The sequence below is a fragment of the Pristis pectinata genome, chromosome 1 (genome assembly GCF_009764475.1).
Source record: "Pristis pectinata isolate sPriPec2 chromosome 1, sPriPec2.1.pri, whole genome shotgun sequence".
Classification (NCBI taxonomy): domain Eukaryota; kingdom Metazoa; phylum Chordata; class Chondrichthyes; order Rhinopristiformes; family Pristidae; genus Pristis; species Pristis pectinata.
Genome location: NC_067405.1, coordinates 38996819 through 39013510, shown reverse-complemented (window position 1 = coordinate 39013510; position 16692 = coordinate 38996819). Strand labels below are relative to the sequence as shown.

The following is a 16692-nucleotide window of genomic DNA, read 5'->3' as shown; positions in this document are numbered from 1 at the left end:
TCAATCCATGTTTTTAATTGTTGGTAGGTGTGAACAACACTGGCAAGCTCACTGTGTATTCACCCTTCACAAAATAAGGGGTTGGCCATTCAGGACTGAAGTGAAGTTTCACCCAGAGGGTAGTGCATCTTCTGAATTGTCTACCCAAGAAGCTGCTGGAGGCCCAATCCCAGAGTATACTTAAGAGAGTAATTGATTTTGTTTTTGTTTTGGATAGTAAGGGAATTGAGACATATGGTGTTAGTGCAGAAAAGTGGGTACAGGGCTAATATATTAGCTATAACAGTATTGAATGGTGGAGCAGGCTTGAGGAGCCAAATGGTCTACTTCTGTTTCTTATATTCTTGCTGCCATTGAAGGTGGTGAACTGCGGTTTTGTGAAGGTTCTCCCACAATGCAACTCAGTAAGGAACACCAGTGTGTGGTTGGGTAGACTGATGTCAGTGCATCTAATCAAAATGTGTGTGACCTGGAGGGGGTGGTGGTCTCAGTCATATGGCACAAACAGGCCCTTCAGCACTCCTTATCCTTGCTGACCATCAAATACCCATCTGTACTCATCCCATTTTCCAGCAGTTGGCCCATTGCCTTCTATGTCTTAATGATTCAAGTGCTTCTCTAGATACTTGTTTAAAAATGTGAGAGTCTCTGCCTCCACCATCTCTTCAGGCACTGTTCCAGATTCCAGCCGCCATCTGGGTGAAAGAATTCTTCCTCTGATCCCCTCTAAATCTCTGACCTACCTTGAACTATGTACTCTGCAATGGGGAGAAACTTCTTGCTACTTGCCCTGTTTATGCCTCTCATACTGTACACTTCAGTTAGGTTCTCCCACAGCCTTCCCTGCTCTAAGGAAAACCAACTCAGCCTACCCAGACTCCTTGGAACAGAAACATTCCACCCCAAGTAACACTTTACTAAATCTCTCTCTGCATTCTCTCCAATCAGAACTACACACATTTCTCTATCTGTGGCCTAATCAATGTTTTATAAGGTTGTATAAAAATCCCTCTGCTATTCTGTCACCCAGCTAATGAAGCCAATTATTTGTCATGCCTTCTAAACCACATCTACCTCTGCCACCTTCAGGAATCCTTGATCCCTCTGTTCCTCAAATATTCCCTAGTGCCCTACCATTTAGTATGTATGACCAAGCCTTGCTAGTCCTCCCACAAATGTGGCTGAACCTGTTGAGTTCTTCCAGCAGATTTTGTTGTTCCAGATTCCAGCATCTGCAGTCTTGTGTGTCTCCTTTTGTTTTTTTTAGTATTTTATAACCAGTAGTAAGGATGTATTCAGATGTGCTGTCTGTGGTCTTCTATTTAAGACGGATAGAAAACACAAGCTTAAACAGAGGTACTTGGTTGTGATGGGATGTGGATGTAATGATGTGTTTAACATCTCTGGAGAACAAAAGGAAGAATGTAATGTGTGAACTTCAGGACTTTTTCAATTAACCTCACCTGGAAATTTAAGTTGCTGTGGTTTAAGCAATTTGTTTTGGCAAATTCAGTATGTTAAATAAGCAACAAATCACTTTTGACACAGAAGGCTGTTTGACACATCAGATTCGTAATGGGTCCCAGCAGATCTTTCTCGTTAGTCATTTCCCTGTAGCCTTGCAGTTTTATTCTCTCACATGCCAATCAACACTCCTTTGATGCTTTAGCCACTTGCCTACACCAGATGTAATTTACAGGAGCCAATTAACTTGTGTCTTTGGGATATAGGAAGAAATCCAGAGTACCTGAGGGCAACCCACTCAGTCACAGATCCTTTCTAGTATGCAAACTCCACAAAGACAGTATTCAGCATTGGGTCTGAACCCAGGTCAATGGATTTGTAAGGCAGAAGCACTAACTACTGCACCACCCAAATGTTTTATATTTCGAGAACTCCCTTTCAATGGGAAGTCAAAATAAAAATTGGTTACTCTAAACTAACAATATAGTAGATGCTCAACATCAAATAAGAAAAATAGAAAATAGTGGCTACCCTAATCGTGAAAGTGATGTTTGAGGCATAATCTTCTATAAGTAGTTTTGGAAATTTATACCTTTTTTCATTCATTGTCTCCTTTCAAATTTTTACTCAAGTCTTGAGTTTAAACAGCTCTGCTAAATTTCTTTGTTTTAAGCCTTTTTTAGGATCTAGGCCAAGGAAATGTAACTTGTCATTTTCTGAGAGCCAATCTTGTCAGTGCAAGTGTGTCCATGCACAGGGAATGTAATCTTGGTAATGCTAATCTTAATTTGTCTGATTGCTAGATGTAATTGCTGTCTATTTGTTCTAGGCTTTCATTTTTTGATGCTGAGCAGACAACAGGAAAAGTCCTCTGGCAGTCAGGGCCCAAGCAAACACTCAATGCTGTCTTGCATTTTTTTTGTGTTAATTCATAGCCCAAAAAGAATTCTATTACCTGGGCTATCACTAGGTAGGAAGAAGTTTAAAAACTTGCCCAACCCAGAAATTAGGAAGAGTAATTTTGCGGTCCAAATTGCTTGTTACGGCACACCAAGTCATTTATTAACTTGCTAAACAGTTAGGGCAGATCAAATTCTGTTGTACCACATGTGCTGTCTAGCTCCTTCTGTTTTGGTCTTGTAGATTGAATAGTGCACCAAGTATAGTGTAGTTTGCAAACACTCTGGGCAATCTAGATGTTCAGCAAGCTGTCCAGGCTAGATGAGATTTCTTGGCAGTGATGGAAACCTTTGAGCATCAAGTAATTCTTCTACTCTGAAAACAAATGGATCCAATATCATAACCACAATTATTGTTACTGCTAAATGAGGAAGTGACTTTGACAAATTCCTAATATAAGCTGTCCCTATGTCAATAAATGTGCATTTAGAATCTGTGCCATTTTAATTTTTTATAAGCATGTTTGTTGAAAGGTCTCCAGGTCACTTTGTCCCACTTTTGGCCAGAAATTCTCTTCTACTCATAATAAAGTTCCATAGGTATTTAAGAGAAAACTGTACAGAGAATATATCTCCTTTTGTCACAGTTTTTGTTTTATTTGGTTGAAATGAAAGGTACTTAGCAATGCAGGCAATTATTTCCAAGTCCATAGAATCCTCAGTAAATCTTAAACAGAAAATGCTGGAAACATTCAGCAGATCTGTGGAAGAAGAAACAGATTTAATATGGAGAGAGATTCTGCAGATGTTGGAATTTGGAGCCACACACGCAAAATGCTGGAGGAACTCCGGTCTGGAAGCATCTATGATGAGAAATAAACAGTCAATGTTTCGGGTCAAGACCCTTCATCAGGATGGGAAAGGAAGAGGGCAGAAGACAGAATTAAAAGATAGGGGAAGGAGCACAAGCTGGCAGGTGATGGGTGAGTCCAGGTGAGAAGGGGAGGGGTGATGAAAGACAGTGAGGTAAGAAACTGAGAGGTGATAGGTGGAAGAGGCAAGGGCTGAAGGAGGAGGAATCTGGTAGGAGTGGAGAGTAGACTATGGAATAAAGGGTAGGACGGTGGTGCCATGAGGACGGGAGGGGAAACAGAAGGGGTGGGGGCCCACAGGAATGAGGGAAAACAAAAGCGGGGGTCTATTCACAGCCTCCTCTACAGCCACGTTGAGGCCAGATGCAGGTTGGAGGAGCAACACTGTATATTCCACCTTGGTAGTCTCCAACCTGACGGCATCAGCATCTATTTCTCCTTTATTTCCCCTCCCCCCCCCCACCTTTTTTGTTTTCCCTCATTCCTGTGGCCCCCTCACCCCTTCTCTTTCCTCTGCCCTGCCTTCATGGCCTCCTTCCTTCCTTCCTTCCCCAACTCCCTTTATTCCATTGTCTAGTGTCCACTCCTACCAGATTCCTCCTCCAGCCCTTTGCCTCTTCCACCTCTCAGCTTCTTTCATTCCCCCTTTCCCCCTCTCACCTGGACTCACCTATCACCTGCCAGCTTGTGCTCCTCCCCCGACCTTTTTATTCTGGCTTCTGCCCTCTTCCTTTCCAGTCCCGATAAAGGGTATCAACCTGAAACATCGACTGTTTATTTCCCTCCATAAATGTTACCTGACCTGCTGAGTTCCTCCAGCATTTTGTATATATTGCAACAGATTTAATACTTCAGGCTGAAATCCCTTTGTCAGAACTGGGAAAGGGAGAACGAGTTGCTGTTAATTTGCAGAGAATGTGGGAGGAGGGATGAATAGGGAACATCTATGATAGGGCAAGGCCAGGTTGCCATAGGGATAAGGAGTGTAAAATGCAGGGCTGTTGGACGTAGCAGGTCAGGCTGTGCTAATGGAGTGAGGAAAAACTGAGCCAATATAGCAGATGACTTGCAGTGGAAAGGGCCAGTTCATACAGACAAAGCAAGTTGATGGAAGTTGTAGAAATCAATATAGTCTGGAAGACAGTGTGCCTCTTCAGGTGTTGTTCCTTGAGTTTGCATTGGGCCTCGTTATAGAGTCATAAAGCATGGAATCAAGCCATTTGATCCATACTGACCAGTGGGTGCCCATCCATATTAATTCTATCTCCCAGCACTTGGCCGATAGCCTTCCTCACCTGGGCAATTTGTGTGTTTGTCTAGATACTTGAATTGTCAGCAGCTTTTTCCACCACTCTCTGCAGCAGTGCATTCCAGGTACTCACTGCTCTGAATAAAATAAAAAGGACCCCCTCAGATCCCCTATAGATCTCTTATGCTGTAGCCTAAAGATATATCCTCTCATTTTATTTACCTTCTGACATGGCGAAAGGCTTCCTGTAGTCCACCCTATCTATATCCCTCATCATTTTATGTACCTCAAATTATGTCTCTCTTAATCTCTGCTCCTAGGAAAGCCAATCTATTCTCCAGTTTCTGATAATAACTGAATTGCTGTATCCTGGTGAAACAGTGCAGGAGGCCACAGTGATGTGTCAGAATTGGGAGAGAGTTGGAGAATTAAAGTGGGAGCAACTAAAGACTTTGATTCACTCCTGAGAACTAAATGCAGGTACTTGACAAAGTGACGACACAATATGGATTTTGTGCTTCCAATGTGCAGGAGACAATTTTGTGAGCACTGAATGCAGTACACTAGATTATTAAATGTGTGGTGGGGGGAGGAATCTTGCACTGTGTTTGCCTAATGCACGATCCAAATAACATTAGTACAGTTTTTCATCCTCTTTTGCAAGTCCCCAGGTTAATCATTACTTATTCCAATTTTGTGTACGTTACTAGAATTTTAACATGCCATTTAATTTTAATCTTTCATTCTATGTATTGTTTATCATTAAGTCTAAATCATTTACATGAGTATGAAAAGAAATTACAATTTTAGCTGCAAGTAGAGCATCAGTGAAATTGGACTGGTAAAGTTGTAGGGTAAGTACAGCCCACTTCTTGCATGAAGCCCCAGGCCAACACCTGGATGAAGTTAATTGAGACTCCCTCTGTTCCTGTTCAATTTGGAAATGGGTCAGGTCTCCAACAACTTTTTGAAGTTTAGTGTGGGCTCAAATCAATTTTAGCTTTGCACTGATAAACATACAGTTAGTGGTTTTAGTGTTTTAATTGCCAAACAATGGCTAAGCCAGTTGTTGGCTAGCACGAACTTGAAAAGGAACAGCAAATCAGCTGTTTTATTGCCAAAATTACAGGAGTTTGCAGGGATAACATAATATTGAGCTGGGAAAAGAAAAGTCTGAAAAGTAAATTGGAGAACTTGCTGAGAAGGAGTTTGACTGACTGTCCAAATAATGACCAATACTTTGGTAATCTATGGACAACTGTTGAATGCTAAGTACAGGGAGGAGGACTCCTATTCCTAAATTTAGATTGGATAGGCCCCGAGATTCAAAGGGTAAATAAAGAACAACAATGGATCAGGTCAGAAAGTAATTAGAGGATGATGTTGTGGTACCAAAGGATTTGACCTTGCACAAGATGAACACCATGTAACAAAAGAGGAAATTGTTCAGGGATTAAAAAAAATCTAAGTATTCAGGGTCAGGAAGCATCTGTGGAAAGTGAAAAGTTTAATGTTTCAGATTTGGAAGCCTTTGTCAGAATTCAATGTTTCCAGCAAATTCAGCTTTCCAGCATCTATAGTTTTTTGGTTTCTATTTCATTTCGAGGAAATGTCCAAAAGGCCCATGTTAAATGCCAGGAAGGGAATACTGAGGTATAAGAAAATTAATGAGCCAGTGGCGACCAGTGATGCTTGCCAACAGCAGATCAAATGTAGGAAAGGGAGTGGTATGGAGGAGTCCATGTGATAGTGAAAAATAGAATATAGAACAGTACAGCACAGTGTGCTGACCTATATAAACCTACTCCATGATCAGTCTAACCCCTCCCTCCTACACAGCCCATAACCCTCCATTTTCTTTCTTACATTTATGTCCCTATTGTATCAGCCTCTATCACCACCCCCAGCAGTGCATTCCAGGCACCCACCTTTCTGTGTGTGGGGGGGGGGGGAAACGAAAACCTACCTTAGACATCTCCCCTGGACTTTCCTCCTCTCAATTTAAACAAATGTCCTCTGGTATTGGCCATTGCTGCCCTGGGGGAAAAAGGTGCTGGCTGTCGACTCTATTTATACCCCTCATAATTTTTTTACGCACCTCTATCAAGTCACCTCTCATCCTCTTGTCACTGTAAAGAGAAAAGCCCTAGCTTGCTCAACCTTTCCTCATAAGATATGTTCTCTATTCCAGGCAGCATCCTGGCAAATCTCCTCTGCACCCTCTAAAGCTTCCACATCCTCCTTTATAATAAGGTGACCAGAACTGAACACAATACTCCAAGTGTAGTCTAACCAGAGTTCTATAGAGCTGCAACATTACTTCACTGCTCTTGAACTCAATCCCTCAATTAATGAAGGCCAGCACACCATACATCATCTTAACCACCCTATCAACTTGTGCAGCAACTTTTGAAGGATCTATGGACTTGGACACCAAGCTTCCTCTGTTCCTCTACACTGCTAAGAATCTTGCCATTAACCTTGTACTCTGCCTTCAAGTTCGATCTTCCAAAGTGTATCACTTCACACTTTTCTGGATTGAACTCCATCTGTCCTTTGTCTACCCAACTCTGCATCCTGTCTATATCCTGTTGTAACCTACAACAATCTTCTACGCTATCCACGACACCTTCAACCTTCACGTCATCTGCAAACTTACTAACCCACCCCTCCACTTCCTCATCCACGTCACTTATAAATAGTCACAACAGTGGATCCCTGTGGAACACCACAAGTTACCAACCTCCATGCAGAATACTTTCCATCTACAACCACCCTCTGCCTTGTGGGCAAGCCAATTCCAAATCCACACAGCCAAGTTTCCATGGATCCCGTGCCTCATGACCTTCTGGATGAACCTACCATGGGGCACCTTGTCAAATGCCTTGCTAAAGTCCATATACACCACATCTCACTCTGCCTTCATCAATGTGTTTTGTCACCTCCTCAGAAAACTCAATTAGGCTCATGATTCATGACCTGCCCCTCACAAAGCCATGCTGACTATCCCTAATAAGACTATGGTTCTCCAAATGCTTATAAATCCTGTCCTAAGAATCCTCTCCAATAGTTTGCCCACCACTGACATGAGACTCACTAGTCTGTAATTCCCAGGATTATCCCTGTTACCTTTTGTTTTGAACATTTGCTATCCTCCAGTCCTCTGGTACCACTCTTGTGGCCAGGGAGGATGCAAAGATCATCGTCAATGCCCCAGCAATCTCTTCCCTCACTTCCTGTAGTAACTTGTGTTACATCCTGTCCAGCCCTGGGGACTTGTATATCCTAATGTTTTTCAGACGCTCCATCACTACCTCTTTCTTAACCTCAACATGCTCCATTAGCCTGTTCTATGCTGACCTCCCATTGCTCAAAGTCCCTCTTCCTGGTGAACACTGAAGCAAAGTATTTATTAAGAACCTCCCCTACCTCCTCTGCCTCTAGGCATGTTTCCCCCTTTATATCTGAGCAGTCCTACCCTAGTCATCCTCTTTTTCTTCACGTACATGTAGAACTCCTTAATCCTACTCTCCAAGGCCTTCTCGTGTCCCCTTCTCGCTCTAAGTCCCTCCTTAAGCTCCTTCCTGGCTACCTTTATAATCCTCAAGAGCCCAGTCTGATTTTTGCTTCCTAAACCTTCATCCTGACTAAATATTCCACATCTCTTGTCAGTCGTGGTTCCTTCACCCTACCATCCTTTTCACTGCCTCAAGAAGGTAGCATCCTCCATTAAGGACCCTTACCACCTGGGACATGCCTTCTTCACATTACTACCATTGGGGAGGAGGTACAGGAGCCTGAAGATCCACATTCAACATTTCAGAAACAGCTTCTTCCCCCTCTGCCATCAGATTTCTGAACAGTCCATGAACACTACCTCATTATTTCTCTTTTGCACTTTATTTTTGTAACTTATTGTAATTTTTTTGTTTTTGTCTTGCACTATACTGCTGCTGCAAAACAACAAATTTCATGACTTATGTCAGTGATACAAAACTTGTTTTGGACAAACCTATCCAGAACGCCACGCAAGTGTTGCCTAAACAATCTCCACATTTCTGTTGTGCATTTCCTTGAGAACATCTGTTCTCAATTTATGCTCCCAAGTTCCTGCCTAATACCATCATAATTAGCCCTCCCCCAGTTAAATACTTTCCCATATCATCTGCTCCATATCATCCATGGCTATGCTAAAGGTCGGAGTTGTGGTCACTATCTCCAAAATGCTCGCCCACCAAGAGGTCTGTCACCTGACCAGGTTCATTGCCTAGTACTAGATCCTGTATGGCCTCTCTTCTAGTCGGCCTGTCCGCATACTGTGTCAGGAATCTTTCCTGAACACCTAACAAATTCTGCCCCATCTAAACCTTTTGCACTAAGGAGGTGCCAATCAATATGAGGGAAGTTGAAGTCACCCATGACAACAACCCTGTTATCTTTGCACCTTTCCAAAATCTGCTTGCTTATCTGCTCCTCGGTGTCCATGGTAGCTATTGGGGGTGGGGGGTCTATAGAATACTCCCAACAGAGTGATTGCTCCCTTCTTGTTTCTGACTTCCACCCACACTGACTCAGTAGACAATCCCTCCATGACATTCTCCCTTCCTGCAGCTGTGATACTATCCCTGATTAACAATGCCGTTCCCCCACCTCTTTTACTTCCCTCCCTATCCCTTTTGAAACATCTCAACTCCAGAACATCAATCAGCCAATCCTTCGCTTGTGATAGCCAAGTCTCTGTAATGGCCACAACATCTTAATTCCACATGCTGATCCATGCTCTAATTTCATCATCCTTATTCTTAATACTTGTATTAAAATAGTTCAACTAAACTCTGACTTGGCGTAATGTAAATTTCATTGAGCTGGGGAGAAGAAATTATTGTAGCAGATGGAGTGACTTGCTTTTTTGTGCGTGAATCATTCTGTAACATTGGGATTTGAACATGGTAACTATGGCTTAAGACTCTTCAGTCCACCTCCTTGACTCTTGGCTACTCGCTGAGTAAATAGAGGTAGCAGGAAGCTCTTTGGTCATGTCATTAAAATGTTATCTCAGGTTTAAATTAAATTTTGCAATGGACAGATGAATAATGCTTTAAACATGGCAGTCATCTGACAATTTGACTGCACCCCTTTGCTCAACCACCCAAAGATGTTTTTATTTGAAAAAGTGCAATGAGTCAATAAAATAGAAATGTGTTCTGAAATGGGCAAGTAGTCGATAACTATATAAGGAAAGTACTGTGTTCAGAAGGAAATGCTCTGACAAGTTATAACACTTCAACTATCGAAGGCAGCTTTGAGCAACTTTTGCTAGTTTCTCTACTGCCCATCCCGCCTTTGCTGCTCCCCAGGTGGGTGTTTGTTATTGACAAACCCATGATTCGCTGCAATTGCAAGATGTGGATTGCTGTGACTAATACAGAGGAAATATGATTTAACTGTAGATACTATTAGGATGTCAAATTAATTTAATTAATATGAGTAATACTATAATATGATTCAAAGAGCAATTTGGTTTTATCCTTCCAAGTATCAAATTTGTTTTTTTTTACAAGTTTTAAAACTTTAGACCTGTGGAGCTTTTAAACAATATTTGAATTTACTAACCAAGAAGTAATTGACCAAAATATCTCTGGAATTCAGACAAGGTGTGTTATAATTTTAAAATTGGAAACATTATTTTAAATGACTTTGCCTTAGCATATTGGTGTGTGTACATTCCAGCCAAGACACTTCACAGCTATTCTTCCAATTAATTAGGGGAGGGGAGCAATGGTAAATTGGTGAATAAATAAAACTAAGAATTTTACTTGTCTTCCTTTCTTTGTCCTTCTCTTCCCTACTGTCCAAATCCTTTTGAGTATGACATCTGTTATCTGAAATATTCAAGGAAAAGATTCACTGGAAAAATACACAAATGGAAATAATAGGAACGTTGATTTAGCACATTTAGGCAGGATGGATCAATAGAAGTTAGTGTTCTGCTCTTGCATCCTCTCAATTAGTAGCATTTCAATGTACATGAACAAAATCTCGGGGGGTGTGGGGGGTGGTGTACTGGAAATGTTCAGCAAATTGGCAACATCAGTAGAGAAACATGATTCTTTTTGTGTAGTCCCATAGGGGCTCCCACTCCAGTTTTGAGGAGGCAGATGAGGCCAATGAGGTACCTGCAAACACTGTCACAGATGATGGAGGGGCGAGTGGATGGGTAGTTTAGAAGCAGCTGAACACTTCCGCTTTTTTACATTTGGTCTTCTGTGTACAAAGAGACATGAAGTTCTCTGTGCCATGCTGAATGTTGACCTCCCAGTTTGAGTGGTCACACGTCATTGGGAATTGTGCAACTCTTTAGTTTCCCTTGTTCATCTGGTAATCCTGTTATGGTAACAGAACTCAGAATACAGTATTTGTTTTGGGAATCCAGTGCTGGGTACACAAACAACATGGCCTGTGTATTTGAGCCAACCAAATGTAATTAGAGCATGGATGTTGGCCTGGGAAGGGACATGGGCTGCTTATTCTGTTGATGGCTTTGGAGGATTTTGGAGATGGCATTGATATTGCATCTCCAATGCTGATGTGTCTCTGAAGCAAATAGGGCAAAGATCAATGCTTCCCAGTAGATTGAGCACATCAGGCTGTATCTATGGAGAGACATCTAGTATCTGCATCCAAGCAGCTACCTGATTAACCAAATAACTTGATCATGAAAACTCTGCAGTGCTAATTTATCTGGTTGTCAATGGTGGTTACTAACTAAACAGTTATTGGCACAAGGACACATTTGCTAATATTGAGCATTTGGATGATATCAATTTTTAAGTTCCAAAGATTGGCTTGCAATCATCTTCATCTGGAAGTATCGAGGGATGAATCTTCTTGGCCTTCTCAAGAAGGCACACCTGAAGCTAATTTGCTTCACTTCCATGTTGTCAAAAAGTAATTGAGTCACAGGAGCATTCAACAACCTATATAGCTGTAGACAGACATCCCTGCACTACACACAGTTAGTTTAATCTGTAGAATTACATTTCCAGCATTTACACAAAGTGGAAAATTACTCAGTTACATTCTATCAACAAAAAAAAGACAATAGCTTATTGAAGAAAGGTGATATTGAGTGTGACATCAAGCATTTACTTAGCACTAACCTGCTCATCAATGCTCGGTTTTGATTTTGCCAACATTCGACTGCTGATCTCTTGCAAATATGGACAGAAGATCTGAATTACAAAGGAGGAGATGAGCAATGTCATTAAGATAGCATTTGGTTGAATGTCATCCAGGAACCCTTGTAAAACCTGTAGATGATGAGAAGCAAGGAGAAAGTTCTTCACCAGCAGGAGTCATTATTTTAGATAAAAGAAGATGGTTGTGGCTTTGGCTGTGTTGATTCCAGAAGTACCTCAAGATAGTGTCCTCGGCCTGCCTCGTTGATGACCTTGCATTGCAAGTAAGGATGTTCACTCGTGAATACACAGTTAATTTGCTTTGGCATTTTGAAGGAGTTGCACCATTATGCAGACAGTTTGGAATTAAGAGACAAATAACATGTGTGTCTCAAGTGCCAGATAATGGTAATTATCAACAAGAGAAGTTCTACCTCCTGATATTCTATGGCATTACCATCCTTTTAACCTTCTAACATCCAAAGGAGATCATTATTAACCAGAAGCCAAGTTAAGCCAGCCTTTTGAAAGCAAAATACTACAGATGTAGGAAACCTGAAATAAAAACCAAAATGCTGGAAATACTTGGGACTGAGCGAAGGGGTCAGTTCAAGGGGTTTTCATCAGAACTGATTTTCATCACTTAATTAAAGGTCATCAAGCTGAAGCTATAACACCACTTTTCTCTCTGCAGATGCTGCCTCAGCAGCTGAGTAGTTTAGTAATTTCACATTATTTCCACCCCTCCAAAGACTGAAACGGCAAGAGCAGGTCAGAGTCTGGGTATCTTGTGCTAAGTCACATGCCTGCCATATTCCATAGCCTTTCCAGAAGGCACATCGGGAATGCCATGGAATTGTTTTTTGGTTGCCTAATGATTACAAGATCAGTATCATTTGGAGTTCAATGCTGTGCAGTATGTAGCAGCCTGTTTGTTTGGTACCAATCCATCATCTGTTCATTCACTTCATCATTGCGTTCTGGCTGCAATGTGAACCAACTACAACTTGCAGTTACCTGTCGTGCTACTTCTGACTGTGCCTACCCAAGCATGCAGCCTCTTAACACCTATGTAGCCATGCAGTAGGCAAGTGGAAACATAATTACCTGCAAATTCCCCTCCCAAGTCGTACATTATCTTAAAAACATGACTGCTACTCCAGACTGGAGCCTTGGAGCACTGTCATAATTTCACCAGATGAAATGCTTTTGTTCATGTTGATGGCTGGTTACCACCAACCTGGGCACTTGGGGATAGGAAAGAGATCCTGACGTTTGTGGTGAGACTTGCATCCTGTGAAGGAATGGGGGGCTGGGTGGGAAGAAAAGTACATGATGTGGCAACAAGAGCCATTAGTGAAGACTTTAGTTTTTAGTCATTCTTAGGAAGAGGTTTTTCTTGGGAAGATCCTCCTGAGTTATTATGGTTTGGTCAAATGTGTTTTGTGTTCTAGGGAGCAGGAGTTAAGAGTGAAGCAACTGAAAGAAGGGGGAAAAAAACTTGCTCTTTTAAATGAATTACTGTTTAAAACTAATATGCTTATTGAGTACTAAGGAAAATACTCTTGAGAGAATTAATTAATGTTTCTTAATTTTAGATAACATGCCAGCAACTTTGGATTGATGGAATAGGGGCTGCTTCCCAAGTGGGAAGCCTCCCACTCATCTAGGAATGGAGTCTGAGACAACAGCAACCACCATTTTGGCCTCAGTCAAAGAACAGGTATGATAGTTGTATATAATTCTGATTAATTTCATTTAGTTCTAAACATGAGAGAGTTCTTGATTTTAATATTCTTGCTTTATCGTATCCTGAATTATACAGCTTTGTAAACTAGGGAACTGATGAACTTATCAGTACAGGTGACCCCTGCATTACAGAAATTCACTCTTACGGAATTCACAAATAACTACCCAAAAATTTACTCTTGTAGAATTTGTGGGAATAAATAAATGTGAAAGAAACTAAATTTTGTCTATTTGTAGTCACTCTGTGGGGTAATAAGGTTTGGATATGATATCACCACATCAATTATGTTGGCAGTCACAGCCAAGCCTCTCCTTTGCCTCGCCCTCTCCAGTCTGAGGAGATAAGAACAAATGACTCTGAGTGCAGCACTGCTGTGCTCTTAATCTGCAAATTATTTTCTCTGATGTGCTGCATGGTGGAGAGCCACAATAGCCATGGCCAGCTCCTTTTAAAGTAATCCCTCTGCCTTTACACCACTTCCGGTAAGTCACCCTGTTTTAGCCCATTATTCCACTGATCTCCTACACCACCTTTCTCCCATGATTCCTGATCCTCAAATCCCTTTTTCCCTGATATCCCCACTTCCTAAACCCTTTCCTAACCCACAAGCCTTGTGTATCAGTGAAAATGCCTCGCAGATGAAGAGCATGACAGTACTAAGTGAATAAAGAGAGAAATTGACAAAATTTGTTGTTTTCTTTTGCATGAGCCTTGTTCATCCCCTGAACCTAATGTTAACCTTGGCTATTAAATAAAGGTGGTGGGTCACTTTGTCATCGCCGATTTTAAAATGGCTTAATGTGGGCATAATATAGGAGAAAATGGCATTTTGTAGCAATGCATCTCTGCTTATAATGTAGGATTCAATAGGATAAAAGGGGTTTGCGTTACAAAAAATCTCAAATTGGAAGGTTTTCTAGGAACGCAACACCTCCATAACGGGGTGGGGGAGGCCGCGGGTCACTTTTACTGAGCTAATTCCACATAATTATCTCTAACCATTCTCCATTCCAGTTCATTTGGAAATGATCAAAATAGCACTTTCCCAAAATTTAGTCCACAACCATAATTTACAGAGCCTGCAGCAATTTTGTTTAACTTGACAGAATAAGCTGTGGCAACAATCTGCTGAAATGGCTTTCTTTTCGGTTGAGCTCTGAATTTTTTTAAAAAGCTGTAGATTTGAGGTTTCCTTTGGAATATATTGTGTAAAAGTGCATTGAAACGGGTTTGTACTTTGGATATTTTTGAGAATGTTCAGGAGAATAGTTGTTCATGAATAATGTTTATTGCTGTTTAGCTGTTGGTCAGGTATCACTCTGTTAACCAATGCTTTTTGTGTCCATCAAATTTATCATAGAGGGGATCAATGAGACCTTGTGCAGAGGCTGCCTAAGAGGGCTGTAGTGGGTGGTGCAGTTGCTTAGCGCTGAGATACAGGACTCTGTGCTGCACCCTGGCTATCATAATGAATACAGGGCATTGTTGGGGACTGACAGCAGCTGCTCCATGTGTTGATAGATCTCTTACCCAGATCTTGCGGCTTCTGGCTTCTCAGCATCTCCTGCTGGATGTGATGGAAATTCTTGACTCTCCTTTCTTGTTTGGCTATGCAACACCCAGCCTGAAGATTTGTTTATGATGAAAAGCTCAGTTGCCTATCCCAGCCTTCAGAGGCAACCATTGTACTTTGAGCCATGTATTGATGAGATCACTAATCATTTTGTTGCTGCAGGAACACAGCAGAGGGCTATTCCCAGACTAAGTTCTTGGCACAGCAGCAGGGAAGATGGGGGTTTTCCCGAGGTCCCTAGCAAAGCAGTGATTCATCTTTCTATGTTTAATATTAGAATGACTTTCAGCACTGATTCCACTGAGAAGGATCCTGAATTCTAACTGAGGGACCAATGTACTGCAGTCTTGCCAAACAAGAATAGGTAATGGAGAGATGAGATTACCTAAAAACCTAGAAGGATCAGAGACCTGAGGTTAGCCAAAAAGATTGGAGCGGGGGTTGGTGGTGAGGCAGTGGGTAGGCAGGAATAATGAGTTGATGGAAGTAAAAATCAGGAAAATGTGCTCTTGGGGAGTGGGGGCCGTGGAGACAGAAGATACAAGATTTGTACAGAAAGGTTTTTGGACTTGGAGGTTGCTTTGGCAGCAGAAGATGATATGGTTGGGATACAAAAACCTGCACGTGGAGAATTGAATAAAAACTTTTCTAATATATAGTGTGTTCAGAAAGGAAATTTATTTTGGATCCTTGGTGTGCAAGGTCCTATCCAGGCAAAGATGCAAATAAACTGGTCAGTTGTTGCACATTGCAGTTTAAAAACAAAATAGCCTAATATCTGTAGTGTACTGCAGTTTGCATGAAGATAATACACTCTGAAGAAAGAAAACAAGTGTCCAGTGAGAGAATCATTTTAATGGAGACATTAAACAGCCAAAAAAGAACAGGAAAAATTCAAGCGCATTAATTGTTAAATTTAAGGCATCGTGAGCCTATGTGCCAAGCAATTCATTCAGGGCATTGCTCATCTTGATCAGGCATTTGTTAATGATTGAAGAGAACAGAAGATATACAACTGCTAGAAAATAGTAATTAAAGAATAATCAAGTTTGAATTCTGACATTTGGGTACACTAATGCTTAATTTAACTTAAGTTAAATTCAATGAAGTGAGTCTCCAAATAAAGCAAATTAATTTGAAAGATGTTTAATTCTTGATTTGGCTTTGACAAACTCGAGCCAAATGTGCATCATTTTGAGTGGCTTCGCAAATTATAAGTGAAATAAGTATTGTATAGCTTGTAGCAATGGGGCCAATTAAGGTGCATACATGTGCAAAATTGATCAAAAGTGACAGAGTGTTGATGGGGGCAGGAAATGTAACTCTGGCAACAAAAGAATACAATATGCATTACTAAAACAGTAAAGTATTTCAAGAGGCATAAGATGTATATCATACAAACTTTTTTATGACATGAGCATAAATATTCTGATTTGCTTTTTACTGAATTTTCACATTGTTTGCACAATTTAAAAGTTGCATTAAATTTTTAAAATGGGTTTGTTTTAATGTGAAGCCTCAAGTCTTTTTCCTAATGTAGAAAAGCTATCTAATTTGGCTTATCTGATTCATATCATTGGTGAGCCTCTGCTCCCCAGTGAAGTGGTGTGTAACTTTATCCACTGAATATTTTGAAATGTTTTGTGGTGCAAGTCAACCCAAAATTGTAGTCATTATATTTACTTCAAAATCTAACAAGCTCAGGTG

At 41.0% G+C, this 16692-nt stretch overlaps 1 protein-coding gene across 5 annotated transcripts in view; it reads left to right on the top strand.

The window, feature by feature from the left end:
* Nucleotides 1-16692, top strand: part of pkp4 (plakophilin 4) — a 135494-nt gene that overhangs the window by 15708 nt on the left and 103094 nt on the right. For all 5 annotated transcript variants that reach the window (XM_052019418.1, XM_052019400.1, XM_052019410.1 and 2 more), the window contains exon 2: nt 13261-13385. In XM_052019418.1, coding sequence (XP_051875378.1) covers nt 13335-13385 — 51 coding nt within the window. In that variant the 5' untranslated portion in view covers nt 13261-13334. The remainder of the gene's footprint in view (nt 1-13260; nt 13386-16692) is intronic.